Source organism: Pseudophryne corroboree, chromosome 5 (genome assembly GCF_028390025.1).
Source record: "Pseudophryne corroboree isolate aPseCor3 chromosome 5, aPseCor3.hap2, whole genome shotgun sequence".
Taxonomy (NCBI): Eukaryota; Metazoa; Chordata; class Amphibia; order Anura; family Myobatrachidae; genus Pseudophryne; species Pseudophryne corroboree.
The window spans coordinates 758,175,194-758,202,162 of NC_086448.1; the positions used below are offsets into that span (position 1 = coordinate 758,175,194).

The 26,969-nt window shown below is 45.0% G+C and overlaps 1 protein-coding gene across 5 annotated transcripts in view; it reads left to right on the top strand.

Moving 5' to 3' along the window:
* Positions 1–26,969, top strand: part of VPS13B (vacuolar protein sorting 13 homolog B) — a 1,616,194-nt gene that overhangs the window by 158,207 nt on the left and 1,431,018 nt on the right. For all 5 annotated transcript variants that reach the window (XM_063924187.1, XM_063924188.1, XM_063924189.1 and 2 more), the window contains exons 5-7: positions 436–603; positions 7,435–7,616; positions 15,303–15,477. In XM_063924187.1, the coding sequence (XP_063780257.1) occupies positions 436–603; positions 7,435–7,616; positions 15,303–15,477 (525 nt within the window). The remainder of the gene's footprint in view (positions 1–435; positions 604–7,434; positions 7,617–15,302; positions 15,478–26,969) is intronic.

Sequence of the window (26,969 nt, forward strand, 5' to 3'; positions counted from 1 at the left end):
TTTTTGCCAATAATGGGCCTGATTCACCCTATGAATGGCTGCTGTAATTGAGACGCTGGCGTCATGTTTTGCGCATATAGGGTTGCAGTTATAGGCATGCCCCAAAAACGGTTGCGACACGCCTGCGTTTCTGCCTGCCGCTCCCCATTACCTCCCCCAAATCGCTTCCTGATTGTCACTCACTTTGCAAATCCTCACTGAGAGCGACTTTCCTAAGGTACTTTGGCCAAGCGCAGTATGTCCGTGACGCATGCGCTGTCAGCAGATAATTGCTCAGCTCCGTAAATTCCGCCATCTCTGAATCAGACCCTCTGTCTGATTTTAATCAAAGAATAAATGTTATCAGCTTTTAATTTGATGTTTTCCTTCTTTAGTTAGAATACTGCTGAATAAATTCTGAAAACAAAACTGGTACATGTAACGTTTTTCCTGCAGGCTACGTTCAGAGTTTAATTCGGCGTGTTGTGAATAACGTCAACATCGTGGTAAATAACCTCATCTTAAAGTACGTTGAGGATGACATCGTTCTGTCCGTCAACATCACCTGTGCCGAGTGTTACACCGTGGATGAGTACTGGGACAGAGCGTTCATGGATATTTCCGGTGAGTTGTGTCTGGTATTATCAAACCTTTGTTTTCTGTGTCATCACTAGATGTACCAAAGCATAAAGAGAAATATACGTTATGGTAAGAACTGACCGTTGATAACGGTATTTCTCCTAAGTCCACAGGAAAACAGTGGGATATGATGAGACGACAGCGGATTTGTACCAATCGGTCAAAGCTTTTCGGCCTCCCAGCATGCAACGGGCCTGTCCATATATCCCCGCCTCCTGGCTCAGTCAAATCAGTTGTATTCCCAAAGCTCAAGGGAGGAGCATCATAGATAGCTCTAATCAGGCGAGGAGAACACACATACATACCCTTCCGTACAAGAAGGAAGAGGCTAGTGAGTAAAAGGATCCTTAAATCAGGTGCGTTAGCGTGGGATCCCTGTGGAACCTGTGAACTTAGGAGAAATACCGTTATCAACGGTAAGTTCTTACCATAATGTATATTTCTCCGGCAGGGTCTACAGGTTAGCCACAGGATAACAATGGGATTTCCCAAAGCAATTTAGTGGTGGGGACACTCCTGATTGGACAGGAGAATCCTTCGCCTGAATTCAGCGTCATGAGAGGCAAAGGTATCCAAGGCATAATGTCTAATGAATGTGTTAATGGAAGACCATGTGGCTGCCTTACATATCTGTTCTGCTGAAGCACCATGTTGTGCTGCCCATGAAGGACCTACCTTACTAGTAGAATGAGCAGAGACATTAGCCGGAACAGGGACATCAGCTTGAGAATATGCTTCTGAAATCGTCATCCGAAGCCACCTTGCCAGTGTCTGCTTATCAGCAGGCCATCCTCTCTTGTGAAATCCATAGAGAATGAAGAGAGAATCTGTTTTTCTGATGGCACTGGTACGATCCACGTAGATCCTTAAGGCACGGACCATGTCCAGCGATGCATCTCCCGCAGAAAGGCTCGGTACCTGGAAAAGCTAGGACTACAATGTCTTCATTAAGATGGAATTTAGACACCACCTTGGGAAGATACCCAGATCTAGTTCTGAGAACTGCTTTATCTGGATAAAAAAATCAGAAATGGGGAACGACATGACAATGCCCCTAAATCTGACACTCTTATAGCTGATGCTATGGCCAGTAGAAAGAGAACTTTAGCTGTCAACCATTTAAGCTCCACTTTATTAAGTGGTTCAAATGGGGCAGCTTGAAGGGCCTTTAGGACTAATTTTAAGTCCCAAGGCACTGTAGGAGAAACAAAAGAAGGTTGAATGCGCAGCATTCCTTGGAAAATAGTACACACATCCTGTAAGTTGGCAATTTTCTTTTGGAATCATACAGTCAATGCTGACACTTGCACTCTCAAGGAAGCCACCTTCAAACTATGATCCATTCCTCCCTGAAGGAATGCTAAGACCCTGGAAACTCTGAAAGACTTAGGGTCCATTTTCCGTTCACTGCACCAATGAATATAGGTTTGCCATATTCGGTGATAAATGCGTGCTGAGGAAGGTTTCCTTGCTCTGAGCATAGTTTGAATTACCTGTTGTGAGAATCCTCTTGACTTCAGGATAGAGGTTTCAAGAGCCACGCCGTCAAAGACAGCCGATCCATATGTCTGTGATAACAAGGACCCTGCATCAGTAGATCTGGACGTTGAGGGAGCAGAAGTGAAGTATCCATTGACATTCTCTGCAGATATGTGTACCAATGTCTTCTGGGCCAAGCTGGAGCTATTAGTATCACGGCACCCTTTCCTTGCTTTATCTTTCTTACCACCCTAGGTAATAGGGTGATTGGAGGAACACACAAGCCAGATGAGAGTCCCATCACACTGACAGAGAATCCACAAAGATCGCTCTGGGATCCTTTGTTCTTGATCCGTATGCGAGAACTATGTTGTTCTGACGGGACGCCATGAGATCTATCTCTGACAACCCCCACTTGTCTACTAGAGTCTCGAAGACGTCTGGGTGTAGAGCCCATTCGCTTGCCTGAATGGCGTGTTGACTGAGGAAAGCCACTTACCAGTTTAGGACTCCCAAAACACACACTGCGGACAAGGCTGGATGATGAAGTTCTGCCCACTTTAGTATGTGACTTACCTCCTTCATCGCTTTTCGGCTGCGAGTTCCTCCCTGTTGGTTGAGGTACGCTACTGCCGTCGCATTGTCCAAGAGGATCTGAACTGGTTTTTCCTGAAGAATGTCCTTTGCCTGAATCAGTGCCATATATATGAACCGAAGTTCCAGTATATTTATTGACAGGCAACCTTCTGCCTTGGTCCATTTCCCCTTGAAACACACCTTCCTGACACTGCTCCCCAGCCCTGGAGACTGGCATCCATTGTTAGAATTTTCCAATCTGATATTCAAAAGGGTCTCCACTTGTCCAGATGGGATGTCTGTAGCCACCAGGCTAATTACCTTCTTACTTCTGTCGTAAGAACCATAGTCTGCATTTTTATCGTCTGATGCAATCCATTCCATTTGGCAAGAATCAGATGCTGCAGAGGCCTTGAGAGGAACTGTGCATACTCCACCATGCCGAATGTTGACACCATTAATACCATCACACGCATTGCTGCGTGAATGGATACCTTCTGACTGTGTTGCAAATTCTGAATCCTTGACTGAACCTTGGCTATCTTGTTCAGAGGTAAAATTACTCTCTGAAGACTTGAATCCAGTACAGCCCCCAAGTGAGTCATCCGTTGTGACGGAACCAGAGATGATTTTGCCCAATTTATGAGCCACCCGTGCCTTTGCAGAAATGTTATTGTCTGTTGCAGATGACATAGGAGCAATTCCTGCGACTGTGCCAGGATTAAAAGATCGTCGAGGTATGGAAAAATTCTTATCCACTGCTGGCAGAGATAAGCTGCCATTACCACCATAATCTTGGTAAATACTCTGGGGGCTGTGGCTAACCCAAAAGGTAGGGACTGGAACTGAAAATGCTGTTGGAGGACAGTGAATCTGAGATGGCACTGGTGGGACAATGCTATAGGAACATGTAGAGAAGCATCCTGTATATCCAGGAATACCACATAATCCCCTGGCTTTGTGGTCACAATAATGGAACATAAAGTCTCCATATGAAACCGAGGTACCCAAATGTACTTTTTCAGAACTTTGAGATTGAGAATGGGCCAAAATGACCCATTTGGTTTCTGAGCTAGAAACAGGTTTGAGTAAAAACCCTGTCCTTGTTGTGCAGGAGGAGCTGGAGTGATTACTCCTGACTGAAGCAATTTCTGAACTGCCTCTTGCAAAGCCCTGGCCTTCGTCTTTACCCCAGACGGGCTGGTACAAAAAAAAAAACATTCGAGGAGGGTGTTTCTTGAAGGCAAAAGCATAACCTAGAGATACCGCTTCCTGCACCCAGGCATCTGTTGTAGACTGCTGCCAGATCTGTGCAAACTGAAGAAGTCGGGCCCCCCACCCTGGGATCCGCTAGGTGGAGGACCACACCATCAGGCTGATGGATTATTATCTGTTTTGCCAATCGGTACTCTGTTAGCCCAATGCTTTTTAGTCTTACCAGACTTGTTGTATTGGGACTGCCTGCCATCAGTTTTTCCTTTAGGTTTTCCTTTAGACTGAAAGGGCTGAATAGCCGTAACTTTAGGTTTGAAATTGTTTGTGGAAGGAAACTTTACCTTCTTGGAGTCTGCTTCTGACTCCAAAATATCTGTCAATTCTTCACCAAAAAGAATATCTCCAGAAAAGGCAAAGATTCCCAAACCTTCTTAGAATCTGAATCCGCTTTCCACGTACACAGCCAAACTGCTCTGCGAGCAGCTATGGTTGAAGATGATGCCCTGGAGGCAATAGTACCCATATCTAATGCTGCTTCTTCTAAGAACATTTCAGCCTGTTTTATATGTACTATATGGGATTTTTGCTCTCTAGATGCTATTGAAAAATCCCCTTCCAATGCATCAGCCCAGGCAGCCACTGCCTTTGCCATCCAAGCTGAAGCCATGGCTGGCCTTATGACTGCCCCAGAAAGGTAAAAAATGGTTTAAAAAAAACCATCCACTCTCCTATCCGTGACATCATTTAATGATGTTGAAAGCAAAGGTAATGTAGATTTTCGCACTAATCACATCACATGCGTATCTACTTTAGGAGCCACCTCCCTTTTTAAACAATCCACAGCTGGAAGAGGATAATTGGAATTCCATTTCTTAGGAATTCTTAACTTATTAGGTGTAGCCCAAGCCTCTTCCATGATTTCCGTCAGCTGATCTGACCCTGGAAACTCAGTCTTAGCTGTTTTGGGACATTTTAAACACAGGTGCCTTGGTCTTTTAAACAGGCTCTGCTGAATCCTCTAAGGATAGAATGTCTTTCATTGCTTTAATTAACTCTGCTATATCCACTGAGCTGAGACCTTCCTCCTCCTCTTTGTATGCCGAAGTAGAATTTATTGAGCTTTCATCCTCCGATGAATCCTCATCTGAAACGTGTACCCTGTGAGAATGAAGATTTACTTACCACTGGCTTATCAGCCTGTTTCTTTTGAGAGGCTGCTGCTGGAAGTGATAAACCACAGGTGGGAAGCTGCATGTAAGTGTTAATCGTGTAACCTATCCCTGGTACAGGAGTTGGAGGAATTATCTGTTCAGCTATACTGGATAATGTCTGTGCAAACATAGCCCCCAAGGTGGATCAACATGCATCTGAATCTGTCTTGTATTCTTCAAGAGACCCTGGTGAAAGCTAAAACAATTTGCACACAAACCATCCTGAACCAGATCCTGAGAGGTTAACACAGCTTTGCAAGATAAACATTATATGAGTGTTGATATTGCTGTGAATGTATCTTCCTCACCTTTCCTGCTCTTAGACATGATAAATAATCAACACTTCTACAGTGTACTACACAATTTGTGACTGTAATCACTTTAAGCTTTTTAAAGTGACCTACAATCCGACCCTACCCATGCACCAGCATTGAGGATCGGAATAGAAAAAAACCTGACAGAATATATAGTAAAGTCAGCAATCACTCTAGCAGTCAGCCACATGTTATACATTAGTATAATTAGCAATATGAGCACATCATCAACTACAACTACATTTCAAGTATGTAGGAGAACATATTACTGAATCATGTTTAAACAGATCTACCGTATTCAGATGCACTGCGAAAGAAACAACCGTAATAGTATACAGACTTATATGCAATAGGAACTTATTTAACTATTCATACTCAAAAAGATAGATAGAGACTTAGTACTGTATTAACCGTACTCAGTAGAGTGGGATACAGGGAGACTCGCCTCGCTTCCAGGACCAATCAATACGTTTGCGAATGCTGAGTGGATCCAGACGCTACTAGTGTACACTGCCGCTCCATGAACCTATAGTGAACACAGACGCACCCTTCGTGTGCAGCGTCTGAGATTGAAGCGGGAAACAGTTCATGGTGGGAGACACGGAGGAAACTGGTCATGATGCAGGGGGAGGGGTGACCAGGAGAGCGTCTGACTACGCCACTGCTGACATCAAGCCTAGGGATCGCGGCCTCATACTAATCCTGGAGCCTCTGATTCCTAAGTCCTAGCGCTGGTGCACCCTAGGTGGCAGCGATTGTTTGGTAGTCTCCTCCCACAACAGTGCGGCTGTTTCCGTATTCCCCTTCTAAGCGTAACCGATGCCTTACCTTCTCCCCGTGCTCCGGCCATAGCCTAGTAAGGTCTGCTGGTCCTGCTAATATATCCGACACAGACGCCTGCCGAAACAGCACTGTACTTGTGGGAAAGCGTTATCGCGGCCTGGCGGAGAGTTGTTGGAGCGACTCTTTCTAAGGTACGTATAAGACGCTTTTTAGAAAGATCACTCAAAAACATAGTAAGACTATAAAAATAAAATAAGAAAGCTTAGGGCTGCTAAAAGCCAGCAGCCCTCTGACCATGTTCCGGCTCCTGCCGCACCAAACAGAAAATTGATTTGACTGAGCCAGGAGGCGGGGATATATGGACGGGCCCTTTGCATGCTGGGAGGCTGAAAAGCTTTGACCGATTGATGCAAATCCGCTGTCGTCTTATCATATCCCATTGTTGTCCTGTAGATAACTTGTGGACCCTGCCGGAGAAAGTACCAACCAATCAACTTTTAGAAGTAGAATTCTACAGGCAGTGTTTGAAAACTGACAGGAGCTGATTCGTTGGTACTTTATCTCTCACCAATGTTTGATATGTCTCACTATGGGGCAGATGGGGAGCAGTCAGGATCCTGGCTGTCAATATCCCGGCAGTCAGAATACAGACGCTTGATGGGGAAAGGAGGGGGGGGGGGGTTAGGCACCTACCTCGGAGGGTTAGGGTTAGGCTTCGGGGGAGAGGGGGGGGTTGGTTTAGCCAGCGGGGACAGTGGGTTAGGTTTAGGCACCTTAGGGGGGAGGCTAGGGTTAGGCTGCAGGGAGGGAGAAAAAGGTTGGGGAGAGCGGAGAATACCGGCTTCGTACACATCGGAATCCCGGCGCCGGTATTTTGAGCGCCAGGATCGCATGAGCTGGTAAACCATACTCCTTCCGTGCAGATGTATTAAGCCTGGAGAAGTGATAAAGCAGTGATAAGTGGAAGGTGATAATGTACCAGCCAGTCATTACGGGTTTGAAAAATGACAGAAACTGAATTGCTGGTGCTCAATTAGGTACCTTCCACTTGTCTCTTCTTCAGGCTTATTGTATCTGCCCCCATGTGTCTTATAATAAAGTTGTGTTATGGTTTATGGACTCTGTCGATATAGCGCTTGTTATCTTGTATAAGGTGTGCTTTTAGTTTACACTCTGAAATACGGAACAAATGAATGCATGGGGAATGTCATTACTGATTTGCTGTGTTTGTGTTCCAGCTTCTGAGCTGGTCCTGAGGAAAGTTATAAATTTTTCGGATTGCACGGTTTGCCTGGACAAGAGAAACGCCAGCGGGAAAATAGAGTTTTATCAGGATCCGCTGCTTTACAAGTGCTCCTTCCGAACCCGCCTGCACTTTACATACGACAGCCTTAACTCCAAGATGCCTGCTATAATCAAGGTAGTTTCTTGGTGATGTTTTTACATTAAAGCTGCATACCCATAGATGTTAGTACATGAATTACAATTCTCACCTTTATGGAGTGTGTGTCTTTTATGTTACATATTTCATGGTTGCTTTATACTTAATTCCTGTACAAGGATGAAGTCTCACTAGGGTATTCAATTATCCGCAAATTCGCGGCAATTTTTCGCCCGCGAAAATTGCCGCGAAAACGCTCAGTTTTTCGACTTATTTAATTCCAAACGGGTTTCACGTGAAAATTCTTGCAGTGAAAAGTGCAGGTGAAAATGGGGAAATCAGCCTGTACCCCAAAAAATGCTAAACTAACATAGGAAAACAGAAGAGAAGTGTGTTAGAGATCACATTAGAGAGTTTTTGGGAACTTAAATTGTGTGAAATGGCTGTTATATGCATTTTTTAAAAAATGCAAAAAAATTATAGAAAGCAAGTTTTTTTGCGCAAAATAAATGCTCTCATTAAATTTGGGGTACATGAAAATGGGTATAAGTATATATTTGGGTAATTTTAGGGTACTTTGAAAAAAAGTGGAAACAGACCGATTACTCCCATCTGCAAGCCTAAAAACATCTGTCCCACTCATAAAGCACCCCAATATACCTGTCCCATACCTTGAATCCCAATTTCCATCACTTTGTACTTTTTCACCCCAAAAATGACATGTCATTATTGGCCAATTAAAAATAATTAAAAACTTCAACGTGCCTAATTAGTCATTAAGGGGGGTGTCCCAGGAGTTCTGTACCATATCCAAACATTTTTACCTTAAAATAGTGACTTTTTCCAACTTTTCACCTGCTTCAGAGTAGGTGAAGTGAAATTAGTGAAAAAATGATCACCGATAAATTTTCCCGGAAAATTTAATAGACTGTAATTGCGTTTCGCGGGAAAAGTCCGGTTTTTCGCGCGAAAACAGGACTTTTCACGCGAAAAGTTCGTTATCGCTGCTAATTGAATATACCCCTCAGAATTCTCTGAATATATTCGTGCATAACGATTGACTTTTCAAAAGGTGACGAAACTCTACTCCATTGTAATCCAGCTTTAAGCGAATATTTAATTAGACCTGGAAAGTTTTGAGGCATGTAAAACATGGTGTTTTTGCAACTTTTTTTTTTAGTGCCTATTTTTCTTTCTTTCAGGCTATTCAATTAGCCCCCATTTTTTGCGCATGACAATTGTGTTTTCCAGACAAAAACACAAAATCGGTGAAAAGTCAGAATCCCTATGTGTTTCCGGTGCCACGGTTAGGAAAAAAATGCATTATTATTGGGGATTTTGTTTTTCGCCTATGTGAGGCATATGCAACAAAATCCCTGATCAATACCGGCTGCGTTTATTTTTTTTTAATATCCCTGGGTGGGAGACAGTGTTGTCAATTAGTAAAATACCGCCGTTAGTGAATATCACCCTTAGGGGTAAATTTACCAAGCTCCCTGATTTTTTTAGAGATTGCATTTTCGGCCGAAAATGCATCTCGGTAATTTACTAAACACAGATGGCGGCAGAGTTTAACAAATTCATATTGAGGTTCATGGGCGGCCACACACGTACAAACAAATAGACCATCGGCTATATGGTTGGATTGTCACATACACCTCATAGAACATGGGAATCTACCAAGGATTTGTATTCTCAATCTCTGCAGACATTAGACAAACACTGCCGCAAAAGGATGGAATTCGTACAGTAATAGAACTTTCAAATAGACCTGCTTTTGGCTGGCGTGTTTTGAAAATCATGCACGGATCAGTGAGATCTTTGCATGGTTCTCTGTGCAAACGTGTCTGAAATACTTACAAATCAGAAATATAGGGGTATATGCAATTCCGGGCGAATTGCGGCAATTTTTCGCCCGTTTTTTAATTCGACACAATTCGACCGTAGAATTCCGGCCGGCGGGTCCCGGAATTCGACACATTCAATAAAAAATGGATTCGACAGTCCCGCTGTCGTAAAACGGGCCAATTGACGGATTTTGATTCGATTTTTAAAAATGGCAAAAAAACTGTAAAAAAAACGAAAAAAAATTGCGTGTGGTCCACCCTCCTAAGCATAGCCAGCCTCGGGCTCTTTGAGCCGGTCCTGGTTGCCAAAATACGGGGAAAAAAATGACAGGGGATCCCCCGTATTTTAACAACCAGCACTGGGCTCTGCGCCTGATCCTGGTGCAAAAAATACGGGGGACAAAAAGAGTAGGGGTCCCCCGTATTTTTTGTACCAGCATCGGGCTCCACTAGCTGGACAGATAATGCCACAGCCGGGGGACACTTTTATACCGCACCCTGCGGCCGTGGCATTAAATACCCAACTAGTCACCCCTGGCCGGGGTACCCTGGAGGAGTGGGGGGACCCCTTCAATCAAGGGGTCCCCCCCCCAGCCACCCAATGGCCAGGGGTAAAGCCCGAGGCTGTCCCCCCCCCATCCAAGGGCTGCGGATGGGGGGCTGATAGCCATGTGTAAAAATGAAAGAATATTTTTTTTTTGCAGAAGAACTACAAGTCCCAGCAAGCCTCCCCCGCAAGCTGGTGCTTGGAGAACCACAAGTACCAGCATGCGAGGGAAAAGCGGGCCCGCTGGTACCTGTAGTTCTTCTGCAAAAAACAAAAACAAATAAAAACAGGACACGCACACCGTGAAAATATAACTTTATTTCACACATGCCGACACATACATACTTACCTATGTTGACACGCCGACTGCCACGTCTCCAATGTCGACGAATCGGGGTACCTGAAAATAAACTTAATACTCACCTAAATCCAGTGTCCAGTGATATTTGTAATCCACGTACTTGGCAAAACAAAAAAACGCATTTACCCGATCCACACGGACTGAAAGGGGTCCCATGTTTACATATGGGACCCCTTTCCCCGAATGCAGAGACAGAAGGTCCCTTCAGCCAATCAGGGAGCGCCACGTCGTGGCACTCTCCAGAATGGCTGTATGCGCGTCGGAGCTGTCAGACGCGCATCGCACAGCCCCCTCCATTATCTTCAATGGTGGGAACTTTACGGTCAGCGGGGAGGTCACCTGCGGTCAGCCGCTGACCGCGGGTAACCCCACCGCTGACCGCAAAGTTCCCACCATTGAAACTAATGGAGGTGCTGTGCGATGCGCTGTCTGCCAGCTCAGACGCGCATACAGCCAATCTGGAGAGTGCCACGACGTGGCGCTCCCTGATTGGCTGAAGGGACCTTCTGTGACAGGAGTCACAGGAAGTCTCAGCATTCGGGGAAAGGGGTCCCATGTGTAAACATGGGACCCCTTTCAGTCCGTGTGGATCGGGTAAATGCGTTTTTTTATTTTGCCAAGTACGTGGATTACAAATATCACTGGACACTGGATTTAGGTGAGTATAATTTTATTTTCAGGTACACCCCGTGGATTCTACTTGGACAAGTGGACCGAACGTTGTGTCAACATAGGTAAGTATGTGTGTGTGTCGACATGTATGTAATAAAGTTGTACTTTCAAGGTGTGCGTGTCCTGTTTTTATTTGAGTATTTTTTTGCAGTAGAACTACAGGTACCAGCGGGCCCGTTTCCCCCCCGCATGCTGGTACTTGTGATTCTCCAAGTACCAGCTTGCGGGGGAGATTTGCTGGGACTTGTAGTTCTGCTGCAAAAAACAATATTCTTTAATTTCACAAAAGGCTATCAGCCTCCCATCCGCAACCCATGGATGGGGGGGGGGACAGCCTCGGGCTTCACCCCTGGCCCTTGGGTGGCTGGAGGGGGGGGACCCCTTGATTGAAGGGGTCCCCACTCCTCCAGGGTACCCCGGCCAGGGGTGACTAGTTGGGGTTTTAATGGCACGGCCGCAGGGACCGATATCAAAGTGTCTCCCCCGGCTGTGGCATTATCTCCCCAGCTAGTGGAGCCCGGTGCTGGTTCAAAAAATACGGGGGACCCCTACGCTTTTTGTCCCCCGTATTTTTGGCACCAGGACCGGACGCAGAGCCCGGTGCTGGTTCTAAAAATACGGGGGATCCCCTGTCATTCCCCCCCCCCGTATTTTTACATCCAGGACCGGCTCAAAGAGCCCGAGGCTGGTTATGCTTAGGAGGGGGGACCCCACGCATTTTGTTTTCTGATTTTTAACCCATTCCATTAAAAAAAAAATATTTTTTAAAATATATAAAAAATACTTGTGCCTCCTAAATAGACAAACCAAGTACCTAATCCCTTCTAATATAAATAGATATGCTATTACCAATAAAAAACACACCAAAAAAAACATGTTTTTAATTTTTTTTATTAGATTCCGCCAGCAAAGTGAGGCGGATTGAAAATGACGAATTTATTGTCTAAAAGCACTGTTGTCGAATTTACAATCTTCAATTGAATATACTTTTGTCGAAATGCCGCATTTGTACCATTGCAGAAATGTCGAATTTCAAAAAGCGAATTTGGAAAGTCCGTTTTTTCGACGAAAAGTACTGAATTGCATTGTCGATTTTTTTTTTATTTTTTTTTTGGGCGAAAATGTCCAGTTTTTCGACATTTTCGGGAATTCGACCGCAATTGCATATACCCCATAAACTGCGTGCGGACTCCCCTCCTATACATAACCAACCCTGTGTTTTTTGAGCCGGTTCTGGTTCTTAAAATATGGGTGAAAAAGGATGTAAGGGTCCCCAGTATTTTAACAACCAGCACTGGGCTCTGGGACCGGTACTGGTTCCAAAAATATGGGGGAGGGACATAGGCGTATATTGTATTTTTGAAACCAGCACCAGGCTCCACTAGTCAAGAAGATAAGGCCACAGCCGGGGAACACATTTATATAGGTCCCTACGGCCGAGGCATTACACCCCCCAACTAGTCAGGTCCCCCCTCCAGGCACCCAAGGACCAGGGCAGAAGCCCAAAGCTGTCCCCAGCACCCATGGGCAGTGGGGGCCAGGCTGATAGCCATTGTGTCAAAATCAGAAAAACATGAGGGGTAATTCCAAGTTGATCGCAGCAGGAATTCTGTTAGCAATTGGGCAAAACCATGTGCACTGCAGGGGAGGCAGATATAGCATGTGCAGAGAGTGTTAGATTTGGGTTCGGTGTGTTCAATCTGCAATCTAATTTGCAGTGTAAAAATAAAGCAGCCAGTATTTACCCTGCACAGAAATAAAATAACCCACCCAAATCTAACTCTTTCTGCACTTGTTATATCTGCCTCCCCTGCAGTGCACATGGTTTTGCCCAACTGCTAAAAAATTTCCTGCTGCGATCAACTTGGAATTACCCCCATGGTCTTTTACAGTGGATCTTTAGGTCCCAGCAAACCTTCCCGGCATGCTGGAACCTCTCTTCTCTCTCATTTGATAACTTTCTATGTGCTATCTGTACATTGGTTTCCTGATGCTGCCTAAAGCTCAAAATATGCAAAAACAGAGCCCAGCATCTTCCCTCTCCCCATCTAGCCTCCTCCTTCACCATTCCCAAAGCCGTGGTATTGGAGTCACCCTTGATTCTGCTCTTTGATTCAGGTTACTCATTGTTACCTACATAGCCCTCAACAACACCACCTCTTCATCTTAAACCTCTTATTGAATATGATTTTTGCCCTCTGACCTGCTCCTCACTTTGTCTCTGGTAAACACCTTTTCAAACTTACAAGACTTCTCATGATTTTTGTCTAAACAGTATCTTCTACAGTCTTCTACTGTTTATGTTCTTTTTGAAAATAATTAAGCTCATCCTACTCCCACCTATATTACCACACTAATGCCCTCTCACACCTGTCCTACTTCCACCTATACTACCCACGCTAATGCCCTCTCACACCTGTCCTACTCCCACCTATACTACCCACACTAATGCCTTCTCACACCTGTCCTACTCCCACCTATACTACCCACACTAATGCCTTCTCACACCTGTCCTACTCCCACCTATACTACCCACACTAATGCCCTCTCACACCTGTCCTACTCCCACCTATACTACCCACACTAATGCCTTCTCACACCTGTCCTACTCCCACATATACTACCCACACTAATGCCCTCTCACACCTGTCCTACTCCCACCTATATTACCACACTAATGCCCTCTCACACCTGTCCTACTCCCACCTATACTACCCACACTAATGCCCTCTCACACCTGCCCTACTCCCACCTATACTACCCACACTAATGCCCTCTCACACCTGTCCTACTCCCACCTATACTACCCACACTAATGCCCTCTCACACCTGTCCTACTCCCACCTATACTACCCACACTAATGCCCTCTCACACATGTCCTACTCCCACCTATACTACCCACACTAATGCCTTCTCACACCTGTCCTACTCCCACCTATACTACCCACGCTAATGCCCTCTCACACCTGTCCTACTCCCACCTATATTACCATATGCTACTCACACTGTTACACCCTCACACCTACCTTACTCCCACCTATACTACCCACTCTAATACTCTCTCACAGCTACACTGTTCCTGCCTATACTACCCACACTAATGCACCCTCACACCTACCCTACTCCCACGTATTACTCCCACCTATACTACCCACATTAATACTCTCTCACACCTACACTGTTACACTACCCACACTAATGCACCCTCACACCTACCCTACTCCTACGTATACTGCCCACACTAATGCTCTCTCCCAGAGCTGTCCTAGTCCCACCTCTATTACCATATGCTACTCACACTGTTACACACTCACACATACCTTACTCCCACCTGTACTACCCATACTAATACTCTCTCACACCTACACTGTTCCTGCCTATACTACCCACACTAAGGCACCCTCACACCTACCCTACTCCCACGTATACTGTCCACACTAATGCTCTCTCCCACAGCTGTCCTACTCCCACCTATATTACCATATGCTACTCACACTGTTACACCCTCACACATACCTTACTCCCACCTGTACTACCCATACTAATGCCCTCTCACACCTACCCTACTCCCATGTATACTACCCACACTAATGCTCTCACACCTACCCTACTCCCACCTATACTACCCTCACTAATAGTCCCTCATACCTACCCTACCCCCACCTTATACTACCCACGCTAATGCTCTCACACCTACCCTACCCCCACCTATACTACCTACACTAATGCTACCTTACACCTACCCTACTCCCACCTATTCTACCCACACTAATACTACCTCACACTTACCCTACTCCCACCTATACTATCCACAGTAATGCTCTCACACCTACCCTACTCCCACCTATACTATCCACAGTAATGCTCTCACACCTACCCTGCCCCCATCTATACTACCCACACTAATGCTACCTCACACCTACCCTACTCCCACCTATACTGCTCACACTAATGCTCCCCCACACTTGACCCAATCACCACTCTGAGCCACACTTGCTCCTCTTGTCGCTGTTGTACCCTCTTCCAGTCTCACTAGCCTCGTTTTTGTATATTTACATTTATTTTGCCTACCACTGTTTGTGCTGTGTTTTCCTCTGCCAGCAGTGGGACATATGAGTGACAGTAATGGTATTAGCAGTGACTCACAGTTGTCACCAGTTCTTAATGCAATAACCTGTGAGGGGGTTTATCCCACAGACCTGCTGCACCGCTCTGTGTGATGGTGTTACCCCTAATTACAATGGGATGGTGTAAGGCTTCATGCGGGACTGATCATACTGTTCTCTGTCTGGCTTAGATTCACACAATGGTGGACAGCCTGAAACTCTCCCTCACCGATCAGCAACTCCCGATGTTTATCCGCATAATGCAGCTGGGGATCGCTCTTTATTATGGTGAATTAGGAAACTCTAAGGAAGGCGGCACAGAGGATCCTCCCACCCACGCGAAGGACATCATTGTCAGCATGCCCGGTGAGTGCCGCCAATAAGCTGTGCCTGTGAGCTGACTTTGTGGTTGTGGATATTCGGAACGTAATTACCTCTCTAAGGTGTTCTAAAGGAAAAACAACATTGGTATTCGGAGTACATCTCATATAGCACATCTCCAACTACCATAGTAAATGCTTATTAAACTTATTCCTAAGGAATCTTATTTTCCTGTCTAAAAGATGTAGAATTGACTTTTTCTGTGTGTGGGATGTAGTCAAAAGATTGACAGTGTCGACACTATGATGTTAGGCTGCTTGGAAGAGGTTAGTTTGGGGTGGTGGGGGGTGGCTAGGGTTAGGTACTTGAGGAAGGGGTAGGGATTGGGCCTAGGGAGGAAATACCGAAACACAGGAGGACTGCAGCTCTGACCTGGAAGTCGGTCACATGACTGCTGGGACCAATGAGCCGCTGCAGACATTAGGAGCAGGTAAATCAAAGCTACCAGGGACTATATGTCGACATATCATTCTGAATGTCGACACCATACCCAGCCTCCTTCTGTGGCTATACCACAGCCACGGTAACATATAATCCATCCAGCCAGTAACATATAATAATGAAAGGGGGTCTAGGGATGGATGTTTAAGATTTATTTTTAAATAATATATTTTTTTGAATTTCACTTGACAATCCATTTCATTGTACCCCCCACCCAAAAAATAAAAAATAAAATAGATGAATAAATTTATAAATAAAAATGATCATTATTTGATGGCTGTGTATACAAGACGTGGGCTCCATTCATCCACAACATTAAGGAAACAGGTTCCAGAAGCCTGATTTATAGAGTCTATAATCTCTGCATTCCTAGGCTAAATCATGTAAGTTAGATCTGTGCATTTTGTTTGTAGTCTTCCAATGTGCTGATCTGTTGCAGCATCATTTAGTGAATTGGGACAATGATTAAAGATTGTACCCAAAATAAAACAATGTGGACAATTGTAATTATTGTCTACTGGAAGTTCAGTTTTTTTTTCACCCATTTGTGTTTTAAATGATTACAGGCACCGTTTAACTTTGATCAGAACTTTGGTCCTGTAGAATCAGGGTTCAAGATGAGGGATGGGTACAAATACATCTGGTTTTAACAACTTACAGATACAGCAGCTGCCCAACATGACAATCCCAATTATTGTAGATAATTGATTGCTGACATGGTCCTGAAATTAAATGATGCAGAGATTATGTCATGCTTTGCGTTCCAGGATAGGAAACACCTATTCCAAGGGAAAAGTTTTCATTCTTGCAGAGACGATAGTTCAGTTGGGGACTTGTTCTGAAGACATTTTAACTCTTTCTGGTATTACAGTATTTAATGTATGTAAACTCCTCTCCAGACCAAAGCTGCCTAATGGCGGATGTAGAAATTCAGATAGCTCCTCTCAACCAATATCCTTGAGCAGCTCTAGCACAGGCTTTCCCAACCTCTGTCTTCAAGTCACAATAATGCAGGTTTTACTGATATCCAGGCTTCAGCACATATGGTTAAATTAAAATAACTGAGGTTACTGATGAACTAATTCAGTCACCTGTGCTCAAGCATGGCTATCCCTAAATCCTGGGCTGTTGTTGTGCCTTGAGGACCAACGTTGGGAAAGCCTGCATTTTATGTCCGTCTGTCTTTGCCCAGTTTTGTTCTATAACTGTTTGTTCTAATTGTGAAGCGCAATGGAATATGCTGCGCTATATAAGAAACTGTTAATAAATAATAATACATAATAGCAGGTCCTGTTTTGTGGATTTCTGTCTGTGGACACAGGTGGTGAAATTACTGTCCCAGGAAAATACATTTACTCCCCTGTGCATGATTAAAGACACACAGAAAACATGACCTGCTGGTGGTGCTTAAGGATTGGGGGTGAGAACTGCGGATTTAAAGTTTCCCATAGTACTTGTGGATGGGAACATAAAATACTCATTTTATACTTTTCACAGATATATGTATGTACAGTGATTTTCATTTTGTAGACAAAATAATGATCAGTGAAAATTAATGTGATCATAGAAAAACAAATCATGGCAGCTAATATCGGGGGAAAGACTTCTTGTTCCTGGAAATGTTTTTAGGAGAAATATACGTACGGTTCTAGAAGGTATTCCAGTACTGGGATCCCAGTCGGTTTTTAGCACCCTGAAAACCTGGGATTATAAACCTTATATCCTGGGTATATATGGGACGCCATAGGTCCGTCTGAGCCAGTTACTAATGAGTGATTGTCTCCCTCTCTGACCTATTTTAAAACAACTGTCATACTGTTGACATGCGGCTGCTCTGATTGCCATTATGTCTTAATGGATGCACATGTAAGTTAAAATAAAGTGTTTTTTTGAGCAAAATGGTGAGTGCCTGTACCATTGGATTTGATATATTATGTTATTCATATGGCGCTGCGCTTTACAGAGAATATTTGTCCATTCACTTCAGTCCATGCCCCAGTGAAGCTTACACTGTATATTCCCTATCACTTGTACACACAAACACATTCACGCTAGGGTTCATTTTGTTGGGAGCCAATTAATCTACCCGTTTATGTTTGGGTTGTGGGAGAAAACCGGAGTACCCACGCAAACACAGGGAGAATATAATCTATCTATCTATCTATCTATCTATCTATCTATCTATCTATCTATCTATCTAGATAAGGTGCAGATAAACCCGGCACTCGAGCAGACCCTTGCTGCCAAGTATTCTTGTTACCGGTGCATTCCCTAGCGGGTTGCAGCCCAATGGTATAATGCTACAGAAGGGCGGTACTCGGAGACTTTATAAAGTGGTGAAGTGCAGTAGATTTATTGTCAAAGTATCTACGTTTTGGGGTCACAGCCCTGTCGTCAGGACAAATAACAACATAAAAAAACACTGCTTAAATACCTACCTTGCAGTGAGTGACCTCGCCCGCCGCCTCAGACATCGTGGCCTGGATTCCGGTCATGTCTCCCCGGCCCTTCCGGAAGTGACACATTGCCGGTCCGCCCAGCACACACGCTGTGGCTGTAAACAGAGTTACCATGGTTACATGTAAACATTGGTGCAAATAATACAAATAAGTGGCATTTCAGCCGTGTGTTAAATCTTTTCAAATCCCCATGTCCTAGAATACATAGTTTTTGATATATGCCGCTTTGTGATTATGCTATGTATTCTAGGCCATGGGGATTTGAAAAGATTTAACACACGGCTGAAATGCCACTTATTTGTATTATTTGCACCAATGTTTACATGTAACCATGGTGACTCTGTTTACAGCCACAGCGTGTGTGCTGGGCGGACCGGCAATGTGTCACTTCCGGAAGGGCCGGGGAGACATGACCGGAATCCAGGCCACGATGTCTGAGGCGGCGGGCGAGGTCACTCACTGCAAGGTATTTAAACACTGGGGTAAATTTACTAAAATGGGAGTTCTATTTAAGATGGGAAGTTGCCCATAGCAACCAATCAGCTTCTACTTCTCATTTATCTAGTACCTTCTAGAAGATAATACCTGGAATCTGATTGGTTGCTATGGGCAACATCCCATCTTAAATAGAACTCCCATCTTAGTAAATTTACCCCACTGTTTTTTGATGTTATTTGTCCTAACGACGGGGCTGTGACCCCGAAACATAGATACTGTGACAATAAATCTACTGCACTTCACCACTTTATAAAGTCTCCGAGTGCCGCCCTTCTGCACCATTATATATATATAATTATTTTTTGTCGTCACTTATTGGTATTTCATTATTTGCTTATGTCAGTGACGACATATTTTTTTCTTTACTTTTTATAATGGCAATCTAGCATTCATTTATGGTAAAAAAGCGATTTTTCTATTTATGACATGTTAAGTCAATGTTTTTTACTTTTGTTATGTAAAGGTGCGTTTTTCCATTTAAAAACGAGCAAAAAAACCTTGTTGCGTTTATTCTGTTTACTCTTTTGTTACAAACCATTGAAAATATCATATTCAAACACATGATTGCATTTTGTTACCACTTTTTCCTTTAATCACAGTCCCGGGATGTGAAGACGTGTGCGTGATTGAAGTCTGCAGTTGCTAGATCTTGCTAGGATACTTGTGGTTCTGAAACTGTGATTTCTCTATTCATTGAAAGGATATGGTGGGAGATGTGGTGCGAGGAAGAACTGTTTAATCCTGGACACAGTGACATTGATTATGGTAGACAGATAAAAGCACAGGCAGACTGCGTAGGCTAATCATCTCCTCCTGTTTCTGCCTGTGTGTGAAAACATAATTGTTTCCTTTTTTATCTGCCACCGACTCTGCAACTAATACGTATTTCCCCCGGCGTAATCATCTTTATGTGCTTCTGTCTGATTGGCAGCAGATAAACACCCTGTGGTAGACAGTATCCAGCATTTAACCCATCCTGCTGCCATTCCCCATAGTCTACTACCAATGATGTATCCTAGTGGCGGCAGACTTTGTAAATGCGTTATCAGTCTGCGAGCTCACGGCGTCCTGTGGCATTTTGTGATGTAGGGATCATTGGTGTCCTTATCTAGTGAATTGATGGTCTGTATTTCCTCCACACTGTTTCTCTCTCCAGTGTCCGTAAATATCTGCTCATATTTAAATTTCACACTGAAGCCCAAATGTATCAAGCTTTAACAAGAGATAAAGTGGAGACGGATAAAAAGTGATAAATGACCAGCCAGTCAGCTCCCAACTGTCATTTTTCAAACACAGCCTGTGACATGGCAGTTAGGAAGCTGATTGGCTGGTACTTTATCTCTCTATCATCTCCACTTTATCTCTTGTTAAAACTTAATACAATTGGGCCTCAGTGAGGCTTGTAAGGATTCTTCTTTATAGGCAGGAAAGTGCTACATCGGGCCAAAGCCATTTGAGTCATATGAACCATTGAGAAGCCCCTGTTATAGGGGCGTCACTGATGACAAAAAACTCTTTCATCAGAGTATTAGCAAATATAATCATCTTAATTGAACAGTGCTAATATATGTAAATGTAAAAAATATATTAGAAATACATTATTTTTCGATGTAGTAAAACAGTTACTTTCGTTGCATTGTGGTATTAAGCTTTGAATGCTTGTTTCACCTACATACACCTTTACTCAGACTTTCAGTTCAATTACCAAATTCCTCCGTGTTCTCTCTCTAGTTATTAGTCAGTGCGCAGGTTACTATCTCATTAATGTCTCCACTGTATTATTATTATTATTATTATCCTTTATTTATATGGTGCCACAAGGGTTCCGCAGCACCCAAACTGAGTACATATGCACATTATCAAAACAGGAAAACAGTGACTTACAGTTGAAGACAATATAGGACAAGTACAGGGTAACTAAGCATAACTATACCAGTAGAGGACACGGAGATAAGTATCAAGGTGGCCGAAACTGTGGGATTTGGGCAGTTGAGGATTATTAAAGTAAGAAAAGGATAAGCACATGAGGAAAGGGGGCCCTGCTCGTGAGAACTTACGTTCTAAAGCTTACTGTATGTGGGCATAAGATAAACTTGATAAATATATATAGCTAGATTTGGCTATATATCCCTTTTTGGGATTCTGATTATAATGATTTTTGTGTACTGTATGTCACCTCTCTGGCATGGTAGTCTCTAAGCTACGCAATCACTGGTCCTATGGAATGACTGGTCATTTCCTCCTTGGAGTGCAGGAGAAGGAATCGTGCGACATCTTACGGTTTTCCTCCTGCTTTTGCCAGATATACTATTCACGCAAGTTTTCAATTGTGAGAGTGATATATATACTTCTCATACGTCCTAGGGAATGCTTGGGACACTTCAAGAACCATGGGGTATAGACGGGATCCGCAGGAGACATGGGCACTTTAAGACTTTCAAATGGTATGACCTGGCTCCTCCCTCCATGCCCCTCCTCCAGACTCCAGTTTAGATCTGTGCCCAGGCAGACTGGATGCACACTGAGGAGCTCTACTGAGTTTTTCAGAAAAGACTTATGTTAGGTTTTTTATTTTCAGGGAGTACTGCTGGCAACAGTCTCCCTGCATCGTGGGACTTAGGGGAGAGAAGTCAGACCTACTTCTGATGAGTTTAAAGGCTTTGCTTCTTGACTACAGGACACCATTAGCTCCTGAGGGTTTGGAATACTAGGTACGCCTAGGGGTTCACTCCCAGAGCCCGCCGTCACCCCACTTGCAGAGCCAGAAGACAGGTGAGTAGAAGAAGATCAGAAGACTTCAGTGACTGCTTTGAGGTACCGCACAGCGGTCGTGCTGCGCGCCATGCTCCCACACACAGAAGCACTGTAGGGTGCAGGGCGCGGGGCACCCTAGGCAGCATATAAATCCTCAAATAGAGACTGGCAAACACTAATATGAGTGTCTAGGCACTATGGCCCTCATTCCGAGTTGTTCGCTCGCTAGCTGCTTTTAGCCACATTGCACACGCTAAGCCGCCGCCCTCTGGGAGTGTATCTTAGCATAGCAGAATTGCGAACGAAAGATTAGCAGAATTGCGAATAGAAATTTCTTAGCAGTTTCTGAGTAGCTCGAGACTTACTCCTACATTGCGATCAGTTCAGTCAGTTTCGTTCCTGGTTTGACGTCACAAACGCACCCAGCGTTCGGCCAGACACTCCCCCGTTTCTCCAGCCACTCCCGCGTTTTTTCCTGAAACGCCTGCGTTTTTCCGCACACTCCCATAAAACGGTCAGTTTCCGCCCAGAAACACCCACTTCCTGTCAATCACACTACGATCAGCACAGCGATGAAAAAGCTTCGTTATGCCGTGAGTAAAATACCTAACTTTTGTGTAAAATAACTAAGTGCATGCGTTCTGCGAACCTTGCGCATGCGCAGTAAGCGACTAATCGCAGTATAGCGAAAATCGGCAACGAGCGAACAACTCGGAATGACCCCCTATATCCAACCCCTGCCAGTATAAATATATTAAAGAAATAGCGGGGCTGAAGCGCGCCATTGAGGGGGCGGGGCTTAGCCCTCTCAGCTCACATCAGTGCCATTTTCTCTCCACAGAGACGCTGGTCCTTCCAAAACACTACTGTACATAACAGGGTGAAAAACGGAGGGTTGGCACAGTTGATTGGTGCAAGATAAGTTAATAAAAAAGCACAATATATAAGGGATTGAGCGCTGGGTGGTGAGCTGGTAAACTCCTTCTGTGTTCCCTGACATAATTTACTGGGGTCCTTCCCTTATAGCCAGTGTAATGTCGGTGGGTGTTTGCTACACGTGTGTCGGCATGTCTGAGGCTGAGTGCTCTGCCACAAATGGCTATGGGAGTGACCCTGTCGGCACCGCCGACTCCTGATGGTACATGGTACATGAAAAAAAGTGTCAACATGTCGGTAGATGTTTTTACCAAGAGAAAACTATATGGGGACACAGAAGTGTGTGGGTGACCCTGTCGGCACCACCAATAGCTGACTAAAAAAAAATATATATATATATTTTCAGCATGATATTGTGATGCATCTCAGAAAGGGCTATACCTGTATGTATATGTGTAGTAAGGTTGCATAAAGCTGTGGCCCAGACACAGACGTAGTAATATTTATGGAGGGTGTCATATTCATAGAATATATTTCCCTCAGACCCCTCGGGGTCGCAAAAATGGTTATTTTGCCCAGTTACTACTCCCGGATATCGACACGAATACTGTTCTTCTGTCCTGATTAGATCCACAAAATAATATACAGCATTCAGTACATGTTTCATACACATTAAGACCGTATTAATGTCACTAGGGACCCTGATGTTCCTGAAAAAAAAAAAAAAAAGAAGATATATATATATATATATATATATATATGTATGTATATATGTGGGTATGTGTGTATATATATATATATATATATATATATATTTATAGAAATTTATAATGAATGCTGAGGTAAAGTTCCTCCTTCTCAAGTGCTGAGCGCTCTGTTGAAAAAAAAATCATGGTCAGCCCTGGCAAGATGGTTTCAGATACTCAAGAAATTTCCGAGTGTTTATTCTTTTCCCGCCGTGGAGAGGATAAAGTGGGTGTTACCCCCTGTTCTGCACGGGGGCCCTGTCACAAAGGATCGTATGCAGGAGGCTACGTTATTTTCTAGTTATGTGTCCACGCGTACGTTTATTATACCTGCTATTGCATGTGCATGGGGGAGTAGTAGTATTCAGAAATGGTCGGTTACCTTGTCATCCGATATACCGTATATACTCGAGTATAAGCTGACTTTTTCAGCACTTTTTTTTTGTGCTGAAAAAGCCCCCTCGGCTTATACTTGAGTCAGTGCAGGGAGAGCAGTGTGAATGAGGGACACGGAGCGCACAGCGCGCGCCTCTCCTGGCGGCAGCGGCGGGTCTATTAAAGAAAGTACCCGTTCGTGAGCTCTGATTGGCTCACGAACCGGCACTTCCTTTAATAGACCCGCTGCGGCCGCCGGAGATGCAGGAGGTACACAGGAGAGGCGCGCGCTGTGCGCTCCGTGTCCCTCCTTCAGAAGACAGCGCGGGAGCGACGGAGGGTAAGTAACAGGCACTGGGGGAGCATATTTGGCACTTGGGGGGGGGGGGGGGGGGGACGACATATGTGGCACTATGAGGGGGCATATCTGGCAGCATGAGGGGGCATATCTGGCACTGTGGGGGCACATCTGGCACTGTGGGGACACATCTGGCACTGTGGGGACACATCTGGCACTGTGGGGGCATATCTGGCACTGTGGGGCATATCTGGCAGCATGAGGGTATATCTGGCACATCTGGTACTGTGGGGCATATCTGGCAGCATGAGGGCATATCTGGCACTGTGGGGCATATCTGGCAGTATGAGGGCATATCTGGCACATCAGGCACTGTGGGCATATCTGGCAGTATGAGGGCATATCTGGTACTGTGGTGGCATATCTGGCAGTATGAGGGCATATCTGACACTGTGGGGCATATCTGGCAGCATGAGGGCATATCTGGCACTGTGGGGCATATCTGGCACATCAGGCACTGTGGGGCATATCTGGCAGTATGAGGGCATATCTGGCACATCAGGCACTGTGGGGCATATCTGGCAGGATGAGGGCATATCTGGCACATCAGGCACTGTGGGGCATATCTGGCAGGATGAGGGCATATCTGGTACATCAGGCACTGTGGGGCATATCTGGCAGTATGAGGGCATATCTGGCACTGAGGGCTGTGTACGGCTAGAGCTGCATTTCCCACCCTAGGCTTATACTCGAGTCAATAAGTTTTCCCAGGTTTTTGTGGTAAAATTAGGTGCTTCGGCTTAGATTCTGGTCGACTTATACTCGAGTATATACGGTAGATACCCTGGGGAGAGATGGGATACTCCTTAAGTTGGGTCATATCTAGGACACTGCAGCATACAAGGCGGATAGGACTCTTGGGTTCGCGGGCCAATTCCATGGCGGTCTCGGCTAGGAGGGCGTTGTGGATTCACCAATGTAATGCTGGTGCTGACTCCGAGAAGAAATGGAGTTTCTTTCCTATGAAGGTAAAGCCTGGTTTGGTGACGGCCTCGTTAGTTTGATCTCGGCAGATGCCGCTGGTAAGTCTACCTTCTTGCCATATGTTCCCCCACAACGGATGGTGACGCATCATTGTCGGATGCAGTCATTTCGGCATAATAGATGCAGATTCCCCCCTTTCTTTGCAGGTAGGGGAAGGAGGATAGGGAAGAGGTCACCAGCCTCTTCAAGATCACAGGAGCAGACATCATCCTCTGTTCTGTCACATCCACCGCATGGCGCTGGGACTCTCTTGCGGGAGCCCACACCGGTGGGACCACGTCTAAAAACTCTTCAGTCAGTCCTGGAACGGACCTGGACCCGTGGGTTTGACGAATAGTGTCCCAAGGGTGCATACTGGAGTTTCCAGACGTTTCCCCTCACCGATTTTTCAAATTACCGATTCTCCTCCGGACGGGGAGGTAGTATGCGACACAATACAAAGGTTGTATCAGGATCAGGTCATTGACCTGGTTTTCCCCTGGCACAACAGGGAGAAGGTTTTTATTCAAGCCTCTTCGTAGTCCCGAAGCCAGACTGCTCGGTCAGGCCAATCCTAAATCTGAAATCCTTTATTTTCTACTTAAAGAAATTCAAATCCTAGATGGAATCTCTCAGGGCAGTATTCTCCAATCTGGAAAAATGAGTTATTTTCATGGTCTCAGTAGACACAAAGAAGGCCTAATTACATTTTCCTCCGCATTAGGCCTGCCTGAAGTTTGCAATTCAGGGGTGTCATTACCAATTTCAGATGTTGCTGTTGGTCTGTCCACGGCTCCAAAGATTTTCACCAGGTTGATGGTGGTAATGATAGTTCTCCGTCGCTAGTACGGACACACAATTATCCCGTACTGGGACGATCCCCTGATAACGGCGACTTCAAGGAACCAGTTGGTGCAAAACATTGCACTCTCCCTGTCAGTTCTTCAACAACAGGGTTAGCTCCTGAACTTGCCAGAATCACTGTTGGTCCCAACGACGCTGTTGTCTGTTTTGGGAATAATACTAGACACAGAACTACAAAGAGTTTTTTCTTCCAGTGGAAAAGGCTCTGGAGATCCAGAGTCTGGTCAAACAAATTCAGAGTCCAGCAAGGGTGTCATATCATCAATACATTCGGTTGCTGGAAAAGATGGTGGCAGCATACGAGGCCACTCAATTTGGCAGTTTCCATGCCAGGGTGTTCCAGAGGGACCTGTTAGACAAGTGGTCCGGTTCCCACCTACACATACACCGGAGGATAATCCTGTATTCCAAGACCGGAATCTCACTCCTGTGGTGGCTGCGCAGTTCTCACCTCCTAGAGGGGAGCAGGTTCGAGATCCAGGACTGGATCCTAGTGACCACAGATGCAACCTCCGAGGCTGGGGGGCAGTCACTCAGGGGGAAAAACTTCCAAGGAAGATTGTCAAGTTAGGAACCGGTTATGTCGCCACATAACCGGTCTAGAATTAAGGGCCGTTTACAACGATTTTCTACAATCGAAAAGCAGAACAGCAATGGCAAAAGCCACAAGGATTTTCCGCTGGGCGGAGAAACATACAACCGCTTTGTCAGCGATGTTCGTTCCAGGAGTGGACGACTGAGAAGCAGACCTCCTCAGCAGACGGTCTCCATCCAGGAGAGGGGAGACCTCCTCCAAGTAGTCTTCGAAGGGGTGACATGTCGTTGGGATTTCCTCAAGTAGGAATGATGGCATCTGGTCTCAACAAGAAGCTTCAGAGTTCCAGGTCAAGGGACCATCAAACAGGAACAGTGAATACACTGGTGACACCGTGGGTGTTTTCAGTCGCTATATGTATTCCCTACATTTTCTCTCGTTCCAAAAGTTCTGGGTTCATACAAAGGAAATTCGGCCGAGCCTCATGGTCCTAGTCTGGCCAAGGAGAGCTTGGTATCCAGAGCTCAGGAATTACTCATAGGAGATCCCTGGCCTTTTCCTTTGCGCGATGACCTGTTGCGACAGGGGCCATACGTGTATTAGGACTT